Source organism: Amyelois transitella, chromosome 26 (genome assembly GCF_032362555.1).
Source record: "Amyelois transitella isolate CPQ chromosome 26, ilAmyTran1.1, whole genome shotgun sequence".
Taxonomy (NCBI): Eukaryota; Metazoa; Arthropoda; class Insecta; order Lepidoptera; family Pyralidae; genus Amyelois; species Amyelois transitella.
Genome location: NC_083529.1, coordinates 2,961,603 through 2,980,612, shown reverse-complemented (window position 1 = coordinate 2,980,612; position 19,010 = coordinate 2,961,603). Strand labels below are relative to the sequence as shown.

General features: G+C 44.8%; 1 protein-coding gene across 1 annotated transcript; it reads left to right on the top strand.

Annotated features, from left to right (window-relative positions):
* The first annotated feature begins 118 nt into the window (after positions 1–118).
* Positions 119–2,845, top strand: LOC132903423 (ice-structuring glycoprotein-like). The gene has a single exon (XM_060951724.1). The coding sequence runs from the start codon at positions 119–121 to the stop codon at positions 2,843–2,845; it is 2,727 nt and encodes a 908-aa protein (XP_060807707.1).
* The last annotated feature ends 16,165 nt before the right edge of the window (positions 2,846–19,010 follow it).

The following is a 19,010-nucleotide window of genomic DNA, read 5'->3' as shown; positions in this document are numbered from 1 at the left end:
AAGTAGCCGGCCTCCCACCAGCGGGTCTCACCGGTGAAAAGGGGTTGGGTAGTCGGCCCCGTTGTTCCTTCGGCTGCTCGGGAGCGACTCCACTCCCGCGCGTCGTCCGGGCTCCGAAATGGAGCCCCCCCCCCGGGAAGGGGTAGGTGCGGGTCCCCCGCACCCCTCCCCCGACATCGCCCCAACGCATACGCCACCAGCGGCGTATGCTACGCCGACGGGCGTTTTTCACGCGCCCGCCGCCGCCGTCTCCGCCGCTGCTGTCGCCGCTGCGCTAACTGCCGCCGATGCCGTCGCCGCGGCCTCCGCCGCCGCAGTTACGAACACCAACACGGCGACGACGACGACCGCAGCAGCACCTATTGTAACTGCCGCCGTCACCGCCGCCGCCATCACCACCGCTGCCGCCACCGCGGCCAACACCGCTGCCGCCACCGCCGCCGCCACTTCCGCCGCCGCCGCTGCCGCCGCCGCCACCACCGCCGCCGTCAGCGCCGTTACCCCGGCCACCGACGCCTCCGCGGCAGTCAGGACCGCCTTCGACGCTACCGCCGCCCTCGCCGCCGCACCCACACCCGCGCCCCTCGCGTCCCTGTCCCCAAAGGGATGGATGAAGAGGGACGCGGAGATTCTAGTTCGGCTAGTCAAGGGGAACTGGCTGTCGCCGGGGTTGGCCCAATGGATGGCCGTATACCTGCGCCTCCAAGAAAATGAGGTGCGGGGGGTCGCCCCGTCGGTCGCCGACCTGACGGCGTTGGACGCGGCGAGGCGGGGGGTGATTGCACTGCCCCCCGTCGATATGGGAACTCCGAGGGGGAGGGTAATTACCTCCCTCCTGAAGAGGCCGGCCAGCCCAGAAGAAGAAGGCCAAAAGAAAAAGCCGCGCGCCATCAACATGGGGGAGGAGGAATCCCGCTCCTCCACGCAGGAGCCGTCGTCGTCGGGGTCTATGGCGGACCTGACGATGACGGAAGCAAGCCGCCGCCCCCTGCAGCGCGCGGCCACAATGGCGTCGGAGCGCGGCTCTGAGGCCGCCGCCGCCGCCGCCGCCGCCGCCGCCGCCGATGCAATGATGAAGCCTCCGCCGGCCGGAAGATCAGCGATCCCGAGATGGCAGTCCCGGGACCCGCGCCGTGCCCAAGCGGGGGCGGACTCAAATCGCGCGCCCGCCCACGCGTCCGCCCAGGCGCCCGCCCAGGCGCCCATGCAAGCGGCCGCCCACGCAGCCGCCCGCCCGCCCGCCCAAGCAGACGTCCGCCCGCCTAACCAGGCGCCCGCCCAACCAACCGCCCGCCCGCCCAGCCGGGCGCCCGCCCAACCAGCCGCCCGCCCGCCCAACCAGGCGCCCGCCCAACCAGCTGCCCGCCCGCCCAACCAAGCGGCCGCCCAACTAGCCGCCCGCCCGCCCAACCAGGCGCCCGCCCAAGCGGCTGCTCGCCCGCCCGCCCAGACGCCCGCCCAAGCAGCCGCTCGCCCGCCCGCCCAGGCGCTCGCCCAGGCGCCCGCCCAGGCCCCCGCCCTTGCGCCCGCCCACGCGCCCGCCCAACGCGCGCCGCCCTCGCTGGCCGCTCCCGCGGTATCATTTGCCCGGGTAGCGGCTAACACCGGAGCCCCGCTTCCCCAAAGGAAAGGGGCACAACGGGGAGCGGTACCTCGCGCCCCGCCCACCACCTCAACACCTGCCGCCTCCAGTTCGACCACAGCTGTGGCCTCCTCTGGAACCGCAGCCCTCGCAGCCACCGCCACCGCCGCCGCCGCCGACGCAGCCGCCTCAGCCGCCCCGCCGACGGCACAAGCGCCCCGGGAGCCGCGCTACCCAAGGATCTGTGTGGACCACCTGCCCAACTGGGTGGTCCATTTCAGGGAAATTAGCCGACTGCTGGGACGCTCGCCGGCCGCCGTCGCACGCGGAAGAGGCGTGCACTTTACGCCAAAGGACGGCAACGAATATAGGACAGTCCAGAGATATATCAACACTCTGGACGTCCAATGGCACTCATATTCGTTGCCGTCGGACCGTCCCTTGAAGGTGGCCATCCGCGGGCTGCCGCCCGACACGGAGGAGGCCGCGCTTAAAGAAGACCTGGAGGAGAAGGGCTTCACCGTGGAAGCCATCAAAGCCATCCGGGGCAGGGGAGATCGCCCCGGATGTGTCTTCTTCGCCCTCCTGGCCAGAACACAGAACTGCCAGGAGGTATTCACGGTTAAGGAGCTCCTTCACTGGCCGACCCTGAAGGTGGAGGCGTGGAGGGGGAAGCAGGGACCCGCCCAGTGCCACAGATGTCAGTTGTTCCGACACTCGTCGGTCAACTGCCACCGAGCGACCGTCTGCGTGCGCTGTGGAGGGCCCCACAAGGCCACGGACTGTGAGCGGCCATTGGACCAGCCCGCCACCTGCGCCAATTGCGGTGGACCGCACCCGGCGAATCACTCTTCGTGCCCGGTGCTGCGGCGCGAGGCCAGAAACAGACGGGCTGGCCCGGTCGCTCGCAGCGGAACCGCCCCCACGCCTCAAAACACCACGTCCGAAGCAGCAGAGGCCTCACTGATGGCCCCCGCCAACCCACCGACCGCCAGGGGAGCAGAGCTCCCGAAAAAGAAAAGGAAGAAGAAGAAGAAGAAGAATGCCGCCGCCGTGAGCTCTGCCCCCGTGGCGGAGGAAGAAGCGGCTGCAACCGTGCCGCCTCCCCCGGCACCTCAAACCGTTCCCGCGCCTGCCTCGGCTGCGCCGATCCCGCCGGAGCACTTCTACGCACTGGTGCAGTCGGTGCAGCAGATGCAGGCACTACTGGCCGCCCTCGTCCCCGCGGCCCCCCTCAGAGGCGTACCCACCCCTAACCTTTAATTATGGATGGTACGCCTCTGAGGATCGTGTACTGGAACGCAGAATCACTCCGGAGGAAGAAATACTTGCTGGCCAACTTCCTCCGGGAGCAGCACATCGATGTTCTCCTCGTCAGCGAGACCCACCTGCGGGATGACCAAAAGTTTGGCATCCCCAATTACATTACATACCGGAAGGATGAGAAGAGCCCGGTCAGTGGATATGCCTACCGGGGACTTGCAGTGTTGGTGAAGCGCAACATTATTCATCAGCCCATCCCCCACGTGGAGTTCCAGACAATGTACGCCCTCGGCGTGCTCATCAGCGTCGCCGGCCGCGAGCTGCGGCTGTTTGCTGCATACATACCGCCAGGGGCCAAGCTCGACACCAACGAGCTCTGGTCCCTACTGAACACTACCACGCCAACGCTTGTGGCTGGCGACTTTAACGCCAAGCACACAGCCTGGAACTCCACGAGGATCAACCGAAGCGGAAGAATCCTTCATCAGGCCGCTGTGGACCACGACTTCGAGCTGTTGGGGCCGGACGAACCCACCCACACCGACACGTTGGGAGGCTCCGACACCATCGACATCGTGGCCCACAGAGGGCTGACAGCGCTGCCAACACTGCACGTCTACCCGGACCTGCCGTCAGATCACCGGCCGGTTCTTCTCATCCTCCGGGACCTTCCAGCGAGGGTCACGCTGCCGAGGAGAACATCCAAAATAAAATGGGACCACTTCCAAGACGAAATTGTGGGCGACAAGGCCAGTGTCGCCTTCAAGCGGGTCTCCACCAGCGAAGAGGTCGAGCTTGCGGCGAGTGCCATCACCCGCAGCATCCAGCACGCGCTCGACGCCGCACGGACCCCCGTGCCGGCCACCGCCAAACCCGAGCCGCTCCCGGCGCACCTCACCGCGCTGCTGGAGCGGAAGCGAAGAATGCGGAGGCTGTGGATGAGTACTCGCTGCCCAACACTCAAAGCCGACCTGAACAAGCTGGTGGAGACAATCAAGGACAAACTAGAGGAGCACGCAGCCAGATCGTGGGAGAACCACCTCTTATCGGTAGGCGGTGATATCCCCTCCGTTCACCGCCTCTGCCGGCAGTTGTCGGGCGTGCCACAACCCGTCCGGCCGCTGCTGGCAGCCGATGGCCTCCCACGGTTCAAGGCCGAAGACAGAGCTGAGATCTTCGCCGAGCATCTGGAGCGTCAGTTCACGCCGAACCCGATCGTGGACCAGGCCCACCACGACAGCGTCGTCGAGCACCTTCGGGAGTACCTTGCGGAGCCAGTGCCGGAGCTTGAGGATGCGGTATTCTTCACTCCCGGCCAGGTCAAGAGGACCATCCTGAAGCTGAAGCCCAGGAAAGCCCCGGGCGCAGACAACGTCACAAATGAGGCGCTTCGCCACCTACCGCCGGGATTCATCACGGCGGTGACGCGCCTCTTCAACGGCATTCTGCGCTCGGGCCACTACCCGACCATATGGAAAACCGGAAGGGTGATCCTCTTGCCCAAGCCGGGGAAGGACCTCCGCAAGCCTGAGAGCTACCGGCCCATCACGCTTCTCAGCGCCCTCTCGAAGGTGTTCGAAAAACTGCTGCTCGGCCTCATACTGCCGCACATCACGCCGCGCGCCGAGCAGTTCGGGTTCCGGCCCGAACACTCCACGACGCTCCAGATCGCCAGACTCCTTGGCGAGATCTCAGCTGCTGCCAATCGCAAGGAGACCGTGGCTGTCGTGCTCCTCGACAACGAGAAGGCCTTCGACAGAGTATGGCACGAGGGGTTGCTGTACAAACTGTCGAAGAGCCAACTTCCCAGAAGACTGACAAGGATTGTGGCCTCCTTCCTGAACGAGCGGAAGATCAGGGTGGCGGTCGAAGACGCCGTTTCTTCGGAGAAACCCGTCCGGGCTGGCGTTCCTCAGGGCAGCTGCCTGAGCCCGGCCTGCTACGCTGCGTACACCGACGACATCCCGGTCGCCGATGGAGCCAAGCTGGCTCTATACGCCGACGACGCGGCGTACTTCGCGAAATCCATAAACGCGAAGCACGCCGCCAAGAAGCTCCAAAAGGCACTCGACGCCCTGCCAGATTGGCTCCAGAAGTGGAGACTGTCGGTGAACGTGGCGAAAACGCAGGCCATTATCTCCGGGAACGCCGCCCCACCGCCGCCGCTGAAGCTCTTCGGGAAGGACGTGGCGTGGCAGCCACACGTCACCTACCTCGGGGTCAAGATCGACCGTGGACTTCGCCTGAAGACCCACGTCGATTCAGTGGTGCAAACTGTGAAGATGGCCAGGGGAAGACTGCGTCCAGTCCTCTCCTCCAGCCTCCCGCTGAAGACGAAGCTCGGGATCTACAAAACCTACGTCAGATCCCGCCTCACGTACGCAGCCCAGGCGTGGTACGCCTATGTCGCGGAGACAAACAGGCAACGTCTCCGTGCTCAAGAGAACCAATGTCTCCGCGACATCGTCAGGGCCCCACGGTACGTGAGGAACGCGACGATCCAGCGGGACCTCAAATGGGAGGGCCTGGACGCGTTCATCTCGCGTCTGGCCGGCGATATGTTCGGCAGGGCGGACAGGTCGGCGCACCCGCACCTTGTGGGTATCGCGCCACTGCACGCTCGCCCGCCGGACCGAAGACACTGGCCATCGCCGAGAGAAGCCATTTTCACAGCGAACACCACTGCAGGCGCCGCACCCGCGGCGCCCGTTGACCCCGCAGGAAGAGGAAGACCTCATTAGTGGCCGCCACGGCCACGCTCGTGACCTGCCTGCCGTTGCAGGCAGCGCAGACATCCGCTGAAGAGGGCCACAATCCCTGAACAGCTACCCCACATTTCCGCCTACGGCGGAAATGCAGGAAGACCCACGACGACGACCGAGTGTCATTTGTTTCGGAGTTGTCAGACTGTGCGCATCGGAGCCGCAATACTTGGTGAGTCGTTTTATTTTGATCACGTTATTTTAATCGCTGTAATAATAATATTATATTTTGCTGTTGCTATAATTTTATGGAATTATAATATAAATAATATAATATAATATCTGTAAAATTTGAATTAAGCTTGTGCTTAGATTTGTTTAATTAAATAAATCAGTTTAATAAATCAGATAATGAAATATAGCTGTTTTTCTTTTGCTTAAACACTAATCACTTTTAGCAAGCTATCTGACAATCAGCATTGCCATTCGAATTGGCAATGCTGCCAGCCTTCTGGGCACATTCCCGCATGTTGATGCTATGCAAGGACTGTACAATTTATAAATTAAATTTTAATTTGTAGTCATCTTTTTTCTTTCTTTTTATAAGTAGCTTTAGTTTTAATTTGATTATTGCATTGAATTTGATAATTGTAACCTCTATTATTGTCCTAAGATGATTTTCTTCACTTAGGGTTATTCTATTTTTTTTTTAAATAATAAATACGAAAGTTAGTCTTGAGTGCCACTGCGTAGTGAAAACACGTGTTTATTCTAACCTATATCAGACTTTTTCAAGTTTAATAATAAAAATGTAAAAAAAAAACGCGCTAATAGTACACTACCTCAGAGGTGGCAAGGAAACGGATGCATATTATGACGCTTGCAACTTTTTGCATCGTTATATCACAGAAACGGTAGCTTTGTTGAAAAAAATTATTGATACCTTTTTTATAGATAACTTTATGATCTACAATTTATGTCTGAGGTAATTTTCCGATTTGAAAAACTTACCGTTTTAAAGAAAATTGCGATACACCCATTTTTTACCTTTGACCGTGAGTAAATTTTTTTCCTTAAACCGGAATCATGGGGAATTTTGAAATAATGCTTTTGATTGTGTTTTAAATAATTATACTCATTTTCAGCTTGATGGGAATTAATGTAGCTATGTAGTATTTTTTTCATAGTAGTTAGTAGCGGCCCGCTTGTGCAGCAAACGGTTCAAGCCAAAGCCGACTTTAGGCGCTACAGGTTACGGCGCTAAATCCACTGCGGGTAACGCAATGTGTGTTCGCGGTTCTACAGAACAACGTCTATGGATAAACTGAAAAATTAAGATTTTTTTTTCTTCGTATTTTTTCGGGATAAAAAGTATCCTATTTTACGCCCAGGATAATAAGGTATAATTATACCAAGTTTCATCAAAATCGAACCGTTAGTTTTCACGTGATGCCTGAACATACAGACAGACAGACAAAAATTTTTTTAATCACATTTTTGTGTTTGGTATCGATCCAGTAACACCCCCTGCTTTTTATTTTTTCAATATTTTCAATGTACAGAATTGACCTTTCTACAGATTTATTATATGTATAGAGTATAGATTAAAAATTATTTTTGAATTATTTTTGAATGTTACATTCTTCTCGTTCCTCCTGGCATTAGTTCCGGTTACATCCTCGCTTCTCTGGAGAAGAGCCCACGGCCCTTTGACCATGATTGGGCCAGTCAGATTTTAACACGAAGCGACTCCCATCTGACCTCAGCAACCTTGGATTAATGGTAAATTCTATAATTTTTTTATTTTTTGGAATATCATTCCTTTGCAATCTTTATCATCAGGTTAATCGAAAGTAAGTTAGTCACACTAACGAATTATTCTTTTATTTACACAGATAATATATCAGAAGATTTTGTACCTATATGTCATCAAAATAGGCGAATGTTAAAGTAAACTCGTTGTCTAACTCAAACATTTGTAAATGAAAAATACAGCGTTTCGAGCGCTTACATACATATGTATGTTAATTTAGCTTCACTGGCATTGAATTTTATGTAGGATATTCGTGTTCCACATTTCTACAATTGCGACATTAATATTTCATGATATTTTGGTTCACAATTACATGAGCATACTTTAAAAATTTAAATTTACCTTCGTTGTATCACATTCTCTCATCACATTTTAGTATCACGGCATGCCCAGACCATGGCACGCTTTTAACGTTACTTTCAACATTGCAAATATTTTATTTTCTTGACCTTATAGATCATTCAAGACATGTCTCAAAGACTATAAAAAAAAACTAACATGAGAACTGGGTAGGTACCTAATGCAGGATGTTTCACTACCGACATTTTACCCGTTACCACAGAACAAAGAAAGTTATTTGAAATTCTGAAAAAATATTGAAGTGTTTCAATTCAATTTCTATATTCACTGATGCAAAAATTTCTTGTTCCACTGTGAACCGACCATCATCTTGGGATTTTAAATTTACACACACTTTTCACTACTTAGGTGTTTTACAAAATTTACTTTTTAAGATTTGAATTTTAGTTCTTTTGAAGAAGCTGCTTTATTTTTCAGAAATGATTATGGACAATTTCTTTGTTATATCGATAAAATTTTGCCCATCACTCGCAAGAGGCCTTTCTCTTATTTACAAAATGAAGCATCTCGCACACACTATGTTTCTTCTTTGCTCCTAAACCAGCGTGGAAATGAAAGGCATACATTATACCTAACAAAAGCGCCTGTTACAAAAAGCAACAAATTTAGAACTACCTACAAAAATAACGAATTTTGCGCCACTTGCAAAATAATAAAGGTTTTTCGCAAATTCCACGGGAACTATTTATTTAACGGGATGAAAGTTACCCTAAGTCTATTTCTAGAATCTTAATTATATGCGAAATTTTAAGAAGATTGGTTCAGAAGATAATGCCTGAAGAGAAAACAAACACAAACAAACTTACTTACTCCCTTTCTCATTTGTACTATTATTTGGGATTCAATAGATTTTATATAATACTCGACAATACTCCACTTCAATATATAGCAGATCCCGCGGATTATGTAATAGTCGCTCCTGGAAGAGAATTGGCTATATCACTAGAACGTGTGAACCGGTCTAAACCGGTCTAAACTAGTTTGATCCAGCTCGCCCCGGGCTAGTTCTGTGCACTATGGCTGAGAATGGGACAGTCGGCAATATAAATATCGGTATTGGAATTGCTTCCGAGAATAAGTAAAAATAATCTGACACTGAAATCATATTCAACTATTAGTGATAACTATTTCATTTTAGAATGGAACCTTTCCATATATTATTCCATGGATGTCGTAAAAGGCGACTAAGGTCGGGATTCTTGTAGGCAATAGGCTATCAACCTGTCATTATTTGAATCTCAATTCCATAACGAAGCTATATAGCTGAACATGGTCTTTCAATCTTTTTTAGATTGTTGGCTCTGTCTTCTGTGTGCCAAAGAAGTTATAAAATGAACGTTTATCTCACAGTAAAAAATACTACACTAAGCACATAACTAAAGTTCGTATTTTGAGATTAGAAAATCCAATTGCAGCATTTCGATTTTCAAATCCTCATCCTAATGTTTATTATGCATATTATTTTATTCCTATCTAACAGTTCTCACGATACATTCCCGGAAAATTCGTTGTCATCTTTCAATGCATTTAGAGTACCATTTCGGTCCGTACGCCAAATTTCATTTTGCATAACCTTTTTATTGCTGACTCTACTTGTTTCAGAATCCACAACGAAATAGGGCCGGTCTGAATAAAGCTGCAGTTCCATAGCTACGTATAATGCGCTATACTGTGAGCGGGTTTTATAGAGCTTTATTTAATTACTGCTACCTATAAAGAAGTATATAGCATTGTATTAAATGGAAATATCACTCTATTCCTTATACGAAAGTTGAAGTAAATTGCCTTTGAGCTTTCTCAAGATTATTAGCTCTACTATTTATAGATATTACAGATTATTTATTATTTTTAGATTATATTTTATCTCTTTATTTATTAGATGAATATTCACTCGTCCACATTTCTATTCTAAGTTTGGATAGTTATGAAGTTGACGTTGTTGAAGAAAATGCTGCAGTGGAGTTTGTTGCTGTTACCGCCTCTTCTGCACTTAATTTAGTAAAATAATTAAAGTAATTAACTTAGTATAAACCAATGTTGTGAAACCAATAGATGAGAATTATTAAGTGATATGAAGTGTACTATAATAATGAAATAAAATGTTGTATTTGAAATAGAATCATGTAGGTATTCGTGGTCACCTAGCGACTGACAAATTTTAATATCCATTATTAGCTGTGTCTAGAGATTAAGACAAGAGATATATATTTATGCATTTATAAGACAATCTGCAGTGGATTGGCGCCCTAAAACTTCCTTCGCCGGCTCCATTTGTTTCGACAGCATCGAGACAGAGCACAGGTAAATGGTTTACCGAATAGAATAGCATCGCACAGTTTCATTAACTTGTCTGGGTTTATGTACTATTGGAATGGACAGTTTGTGTTCTCAAACTGAAGGTAGAACAAACTTCCAATCCACTTTTGCATCTCGGAATTCAATCTGTTTCCTTCGAGGTTGGGAATGCCGGTCTTTTGGGAAATAGTTACTACAGGTACAATACCTGTACTAGATATTATTTTTTATTTTTTTGATATGCTTAATTGTTTGTTTGGCAATAAATTATTTATTAAATGGGTAAACTGGATATTACTGTTTGAAAAGTGTAGCGTTGAAGAGTCTCTGCCATTTGATTGTACTAGATATTAGACCACCAGCTACGATCCCTGCATACTTCTTTGGCTTCATCCACATTCATCATTCTCTTCGTGCAAGCTCATCGGTATAGGGTAATCTTGACCTGTCCTTTGCCAGGACGTTCCCCACTTGTTTATGTATGCAAATGGGAATAAAAGCGAACATACATTTTGCCTGACGTTTGTAATCATGCGACGCGAAAGTCAAAAGTATCTTCTAGATTTGGTCAAGTTACGTTTATTTAGGTCTCCCTTGCATCATTCCAATTTACAGTCTTTTAGGTTATAAGTACCTCTTCTAGGAAAAGAATAAGGCTAATAAACTGAGTTAAAGCCTCTCGATCATTAAGCCGTCCAGCTAATCCGTAATAACCTTTCAGTCTTTACGATGCTGTTGACTCTGTCTACCCCGTATGGAATAAAGATGTAATACGCGTTTGTATGTATCCAGGAAAATTATTAACTAAAATATGTTAATTGAAATCAATCATTCCGATAATACTGCAGTCCTAATATACCTCCCAAATGTACATTCCATTCGTGTTAATTTGATACATCATTGTGATTGATCAAACCAGGGTATAATGTTACAACTTTTTTTTTTTTTTTTTTTTACAACTCTCTGGAGAGGAGACACCTTTTTGACCATGGTCCTGGAGTGGTCAAGTCAGGTACGTACCTGACTTGACCACTCCAGGACCATGGTATACGAAGCAACTCTCTTAAGTAAGTAAGTAAGTAAATACTTTATTGTTCACTAAAGGAGTACATTACAAATATAAAGCAGTAGTGCAGTACAAAAGCGGGCTTATCCCTAAGTTGAATCTCTTCAAGCCAACCTGACAATAAGAGGACATTATTATTATTATGTTGGTACATGTAAAATGTGCACGGGCCCATAGAGACCCGGTCATTTGGGAGGCGTTCATGGGGCCGAAGCCAATATGAAGAGGCCCTTTGGTACCTTTTGTTCTAAAGTGAGATCGCTGCAGTTTCTTTATTTTTCTTTTTTCTCGTCTGACATTCGCAATATTTGCACGAGACCTACCATAGACTATATTCGATCATGGTAAAACATCCACTTCGCAGAAAGTGCAGGTTTGTAATCAAAATAACAACTGAGTAGGTACTGTAGCGGGAGCGATGATTCGGCTCGACCGCCACCAAAGGGAAGATCTTCCGCCAAGCTAGGTGTTATGCCTGGGGAACCGCGGCTCCGATGATGTTGTGTCGGAGGTTGTATATATAGCTCCAATCCGTGAAATCTCTGAAATCGCGTCTTAGATTCTTCGCTGCTATTGGTTGAGCGCGTCAATTTCTTCGCGATGATTGACAGTTGTTGTGTGATTTGATGTTGTTGACGAGTGGCGTAGAGATGTCGCCACAGTACCTTTGCATCGCATTCTAGGTATAAAATGGCTTTGGCGTACGAAGGGACCTACATACCTGACGAAACTTTAATATACTGAGTGCCGTTACTTGCCATTCACTCATGGAACCCTAAAAATACTCACTAATAATTGTCCTTGTGTTAATTTTTCTAAGCTTCTTTTACAAATCTGATTGTGGTGGAGCGTGTAAATATAGGTTTGCTGGTAATCCTATTAAGGAAACTATAAACAGATTAACAAGAATATGTCCGACTTCATAATAATTGCGGTAACGATGTCATAATTAATTACTACAAAATAATGCAATTAAAATCTTGGGCGCGTCAAGTAAATTAAAAAATTAGCAAGCTTATATTCTGCCAAAATATGGCAAAATATGTGCCGTCTGGTTCCCGACACTAATACAAAAAAGAGTAGGACCACTCCATCGCTTTCCCATGGATGTCGTTAAAGGCGACTAAGGGATAGGCTTACAAACTTGGGATTCTTTTTTAGGCGATGGGCTAGCAACCTGTCAATATTTGAATCTCAATTCTATCATTAAGCCAAAAAGCTGAACGTGGCCATTCAGTCTTTTCAAGACTGATGGCTCTGTCTACCCCTCAAGGGATATAGACGTGACCATATGTGTTGTATGTATATGGTATAATATCCCATATACATACATACATATACATATGTTATATATAGATTTTTTTTTGTAAATTTAATGTGGTATGCAAAAACACACCAAACAAATAAAATTTAATTCAAATAAAGTTTTGTAAGCACTAGTTAGCATCTAGTGCTAACAAAACTTTATTGGAATTTTTAATTAACCATTTCAAATATAAATAAACTTCTAAATTTAAGTAGCGAGGTATTATTGTTAGCTTTTCAACTATTAATTGCATTGAAAATGTTGAAACGTAATTAAAGTTTATCATGTAAAACATGTTTGTATTAACAGTTCAAAGTTTCTGATATACCGTCAAAATTAAAGAAAATATAGATATGAAACTACAGAGATGTATGATTTCAGACCAGATTCCTCTTTATTTATTTATTTGATGTAGTAAAAAGCGTACCGTGTGGTGCCGGCAAGCACAGAAAAAGAATAGGACCATTTCTTCTCTTTCCCATGGATGTCGTAAAAGGCGAGTAAGGGATAAGTTTATATATTTGGCATTATTATTTTAGGCCGTAGGTGGTGGCTTTAGTTTTCACATTTATCTTAGTAAATAAAATGTCGTTGAATAAAATGCCGCAGTGTAGTTTTTTACATTGCTCCTTTTCACTTGGCTTAAAAAACTATGTAACCTTATTCCCGTATAAATAAAAAAATAAAATTTATACAATCTTTGATTCTGTATCGGTCGATTTAGCTGTGAATAAGTACTACATAAAAAAAATTAAGATTTACGAAAATAACTCATACTTTTATTTAATATAAAAACTATAACACATCAAAACTCTGATCTTTAATTTTTATTTATAATTTAATAAAATATTAATTTTTTTTCTTATTATTTACATGGCAGGCCTATAATACAACGTGTGTACACTTCTATTATTTCGTTATTCTACGCCATCAACGAAATAATTAACTCATAAATAAATTAACCAATGTTGATGACACTCCGGTATTGTTGTTAAGGATGTTATGTTGTCACTAAGTTTATTGTAATCGGATAACTTTAATGGTGTAATATATTTATATAATATCGTTTGATGTTTTAACCATGATCCAATATGGGTTATGTTACTCGACATACATACATACATATATACATAAAATCACGCCTCTTTCCCGGAGGGGTAGGCAGAGACTACCTATTTACAAAGTCAAAGTTGTATTTGTCTATTTAATATGAGAGAGAAAGAGAGGTTGATATAAAGTGTATTAACGGAATGAACTAGCGACGTGAGATGACACGACTTGATAATTTATGATTACTGAAAAAACAGAATAAAGGTTTCTCCAGAATCCTTTAACACAACCCACTTAATGTGATTTTACAAACTATTACTAACCCGAAGAACTTGTGGAAAGTTTTAAACTTGATTTAGTTGCAAGGCCACTCGACAGAAAAATAATTTTAAACTCGATTTTGCTGTGGCGTGCTCCGTCGGGATTTTGATCAGTGAACAGTCAATTCTCGTGACTAAAACTACAATTTTATTGTCTACTAGCTGTGCCCGCGACTTCGTCCGCGCGGAATATTTATTTTGGGCATCATTGAAGCCCTCTAGGGTGATTAATTTTTTCCGTTTCTTTCACATTTGCCATTATAACTTCGCTCCTAATAGTTGCAGCGTGATGTTAAGTAGCCTAAAGCCTTCCTCGATAAACGGTCTATTCAACACGAAAATAATTTTTCAATTCGAACCAGTAGTTCCAGAGATTAGCGCGTTCAAACAAACAAACAAACTCTTCAGCTTTATAATATTAGTATAGATGCAAAAGCGTATATTAAGTCATCGCATCCAAGCACGCGTTGGAGCCCAGAAACTCTTATTTCCCTTGGCTTTAGTCCAGGTGGCATGCTCACAACTATGGAGCGGAGTCTGGGCTATGTCTTTTGACCATGGATCTTAGATTGGATGTGATTTTACACGAGAGTTACGTTTTTACACGAAGCGACTCCCATTTGACCTCCGCAACCTTTGCAGGTAAACTTAACCCGTATTGGATCGATAATGGCTACACATCCAGTTGCCTGAATGTACACGTTTCCTCACGATGTTTTTCCTACTGTAATGTTCTTACAGTAACAGTTAGTATTGAAACTTATGTAATTGAAAATAAAAAATAATGTACAAAACTTTGAAAATACATGCTCGAGATGGGATTTGAACCTGTGCATTTTCGCGCATTACGCACCTTACCGACTCGACCACCGACACTTTCAGAAACTCTTTAGAATCACTAGAATCACGTCATGTAAAGACCCAGATCATGGGAATATGTGAACTCTGGATTACAGACAGGTTAAGAAGCACCTGTGATTAAAGCCAGGTGGTGAAATTTCAAAAACACAGGGCAAACGGCCTCTGTGGCGCAGCAGTAGTGCGCTTGTCGGTGACTCTGGAGACTTCGGATTCGAATCCCGTTATTTCTCTGATTGGGTGGGTCTTGTATGTTTAACTATCACTACATAGTATAAAACAAAGTCGCTATTTTTGTCTGTTTGTTTGTATGCTTAAATCTTTAAAATTACGCAACGGATTTTGATGCGGTTTTTTGTAACAGGTAGAGTGATTCAAGAGGAAGGTTTTTATGTATAATAACATTTATAATTTTGCACCCGTGCGAAGCCGGGGCGGGTCGCTAGTTAAATATAAATATGACCATGACCCAATATGGATTAGATTCCCTTGCAAGATTACGAAGGTCAAAGTAGAATCATGTCACGTAAAGACCCAGATCATGGGAATATGTGAACTCTGGATTACAGACAGGTTTAGATGCACCTGTGATTAAAGCCAGGTGATGAAATTTCTTTTCAAGACTTTTGGCTCTGTCTACCCCGCAAGGGATATAGACGTGACTATATGTATGTATGATGAAATTTCCAAAACACAGGGCGAACGGCCTCTGTGGCGCAGCGGTAGTGCGCTTGTCGGTGACTCTGGGGACTTCGGATTCGAATCCCGTTATTTCTCTGATTGGGCGGGTCTTGCATGTATAACTATATAAGTATTTATTATAAAATATAGTATCGTTACGTAAGTATCTCGTAACAACAGTTGAAGCTAACTTCGAGGCTAACTCAATATGTGTAATTTATCTCGTATATATTTATTTATTTATTTGAATAGATATTAGCGGGAGCGATCCTTGGCGAGCACTAATCTGTCAAAAACTTTTTGCTCATGCTATTAAGGCTCTTTTTTAGTATAGATACGTCACCACAAGATGACCTTTTCTCTCGAACGAATGATAAACTCATCATTTTTACGTTCACAACATATGGACACGTAACGCAACAATATATCACATACGAGTAATATGCCAAAGTTGTAGATATTGCGCATCGTTTCCGAGTTACGGTCGCAAATACTTTCCACCTGCGTTATTACGATCGGAACAAAATCGAAGGTGCAGTGAAATATGTAGGAGTCGTAAAAACCGCCTTACTTAGTAGCAAAGTCATGATATTGGAAGCTGAATAACTTATGGTAGGTAAGAGTAACGCAACCTTAATGTAACTGTTTACCAAAGAATGAATTACAATTAATTTTTTTTACATACATACATACATATGGTTACGTCTATATACCTTGTGGGGTAGACAGAGCCAACAGTCTTGAAAAGACTGATAGGCCATATAATAATGATAGAATTGAGATTCAAATAGAGACACGTTGCTAACCCATCGAATAAAAAAAGAATCCCAAGTTTGTAAGTCTATCTCTTAGTCGTAGTTTACGACATCCATGGGAAAGAGGTGGAGTGATCCTATTCTTTTTTTTACTGGTGCCGGGAACCACACTGCACATTAAATTTTTATCATTACATAAAATCACGTCATTATACCTTGCGGGGTAGTCAGAGCTGATAGTCTTGGTAAAACTGAAAGGCCATGTTCAGCTAGCCCATCGACAACAAGAAGAAACCCAAGTTTATTACTCATTCCCAAAGGCCCTTTACGACACAATTACCTTAATAAAATGTTTCTAGTGAAAGGATTATCTGAAGTAAATACTATGACCACAATCCTGAAGTAAGTCAAGAATTTAATAAAAGTGACCTGTATGGCCTCAGCGACCTTTGTAGGATATTGTTATGGTTACACATATAGTTGTCTGAATGTGCAGTTTTCTCACCTCTCACATACATGAATCACGCCTCTTTCCCGGAGGGGTAGGCAGAGACCTCATATTTCTACTTGCCACCGTCCAACCATACTTCTTTTGCTTCATCAACATTCATAACTCTTTTCATGTAACCTCATCGGTTTCGGGTATTCTTGACCTGACCTTTTGCCAGAACGTCTCCGATTTAATCAAATTAAGTTCGTCCAGGCCTTCACACTTCCACATACGTTCAAATTATGAATTTTGTCAATAGAGACATAAATTTATATTCAAAACAAGGTGGATTATTGAGTTGGAACCTCTGAAAACAATGTATTCATAAATATTTGTAAGGAATTCTTGCGAGGGCAGAGTTTGAACGCGTAAAAGGAACGTTTCGGGAATAATATTTTGGTAACAATTTTGCTCCTTTGTGATGGGATTACAAAGATAAAAATTTCTGATACCGAGTGCGACATAAATGGCAGTCAGTAATATTGAAATGAGTGTAGGATGATTTATATTGCACGGAATTTAAGAACGCATGCATGCAAGGGCACATTCATCTAGGGAACATTTACCTTTTCATATACTTAGTGGTTGAAGAGTTTAAGCGGGAGTCGGATAAAAAGCCTGACTTACCCAATGTAAGATTATGGTTAGGTTAGGTGCACTCCTGGTTCCTCTCCAAAGAAAATTAGTAAGTAAGTTTATTATATAGTACCTATGTATTATATATTATATAAAGTAATATATTAATGCGAATCTAAAATACCAATGTTCTTGGTCAATTTTGCGTATATATAATTAAGAGTCTGGAGAAGGACATCAGGTACTTTTAATTCCGGTAAAGAGTAAAGTTTCCATGAGATTTGCGATAACCTGTATTTTTTGTAGGTAGCGTTAGATTAGCGGGTATAGGTGGCGCTAATTTTACGCGGACAAAGCAGCGGGTGCAGCTACTAGGTATATAACATAGATTAAAGATTAAAGTCAAGAAGAAGAAGAGACAAAATGTCGAATTGGGAATTATCGAGGAATAACGCAAAAGAAATTTCTTTGTACAATTGACACATTTGTCAAAAGCCCGATATAAATTCAGAGTAAAAACATGTTGAAATTCAGCGATCCGTATTTGTAACTACGGTTCAGCGCACGAGTGGTGGACCACGGTTTAATCTTTTGTTGTTTATACAATACATTTTATTCGGGGTTTTCAGTTAAGTGTTACTGGCGAGTTAAGGTATTCCGCCAAACCAATAATGTAGAATTTGATAGACAAGTTCAATATGCCTCAGCTCAACGGACAATATAGTACTAGCGAACCGCTCCGGCTTCGCATGGTTAGAATTTATCGATATAAACATTCCTCAGAAAACCTTCTTTCCAACATTTCCAACAGCAACCAAATCCATCTACAACTTTCCGAAATTAGCGCATAATTCAAATTCAAAATTCAAAATTTTTATTCATTACTATAGGATACTATATATCGCTTAATAATTGTCAAAACGTATGGTTTAACAACATTGGTTGACGTCAAATAAATTACTTAAAAACTAAGTTTACTGCCGCTTCCAAGGCGTCAGTGCAGAAGAAGCGGTAACAAACTGCACTGCAGCATTTTCTCAACAACGTCAACTTAAACGCATACATACAGACAGAGAAAAAAGAAGGATTTAAAAATATGTAGTGGTGATGAAGTGATGTAAAATGGGTACCAATACTAAAAGGTAATCTTGAAGTTTATGTACATCGTACTACTCTGTCAAGAAAGTAGCAGGAAAAGATCAATAATACACAAACTGTTTGTTATTCATCCAAATTTATTTTATCACCTTCAAAATATGCTCCTTTAGAAACGATACACTTACGCCAACGAATAATCCAATCATCAAAACATTTTTTAAACGCTGTTTCCGGAATTGAGGTCAGTTCTCGCCGCGAATTCTCTTTTATGTCTTCTACCGATTGAAAACGGGTGCCACGAAGTGGTAATTTGAGTTTAGGAAAAAGAAAAAAGTCGGCTGGAGCCATATCTGGTGAATATGGTGGTTGCTCGATGGTATTTGTTGAGTGTTTGGTTAAAAATTCGTTCACAATGATGGCCTTGTGCGAAGGTGCATTATCATGGTGCAAAATCCAAGAATTTTCTTTCCACAAATCTGGCCTTTTTCGTCGGATTTGCTCTCTTAAACGCCGCATAACACTCAAATAATATTCCTTATTTACCGTTTGACCTTCCGGCAAGAATTCCGAGTGCACAACACCGCGACAGTCAAAGAAAACAGTCAACATGACTTTGACTTTTGAACGACTTTGGCGTGGTTTTTTCGGTTTCGGTTCAGTTGGAAGGCGCCACTCCGAAGCTTGTTGACTAGTTTGCATGTCAAACTCGTAAACCCACGTCTCGTCACCAGTAACAATGCGTTTCATGAATGTTGGGTCGGAATTGACTCGTTCTAGCATGTCCTCAGCGACTCT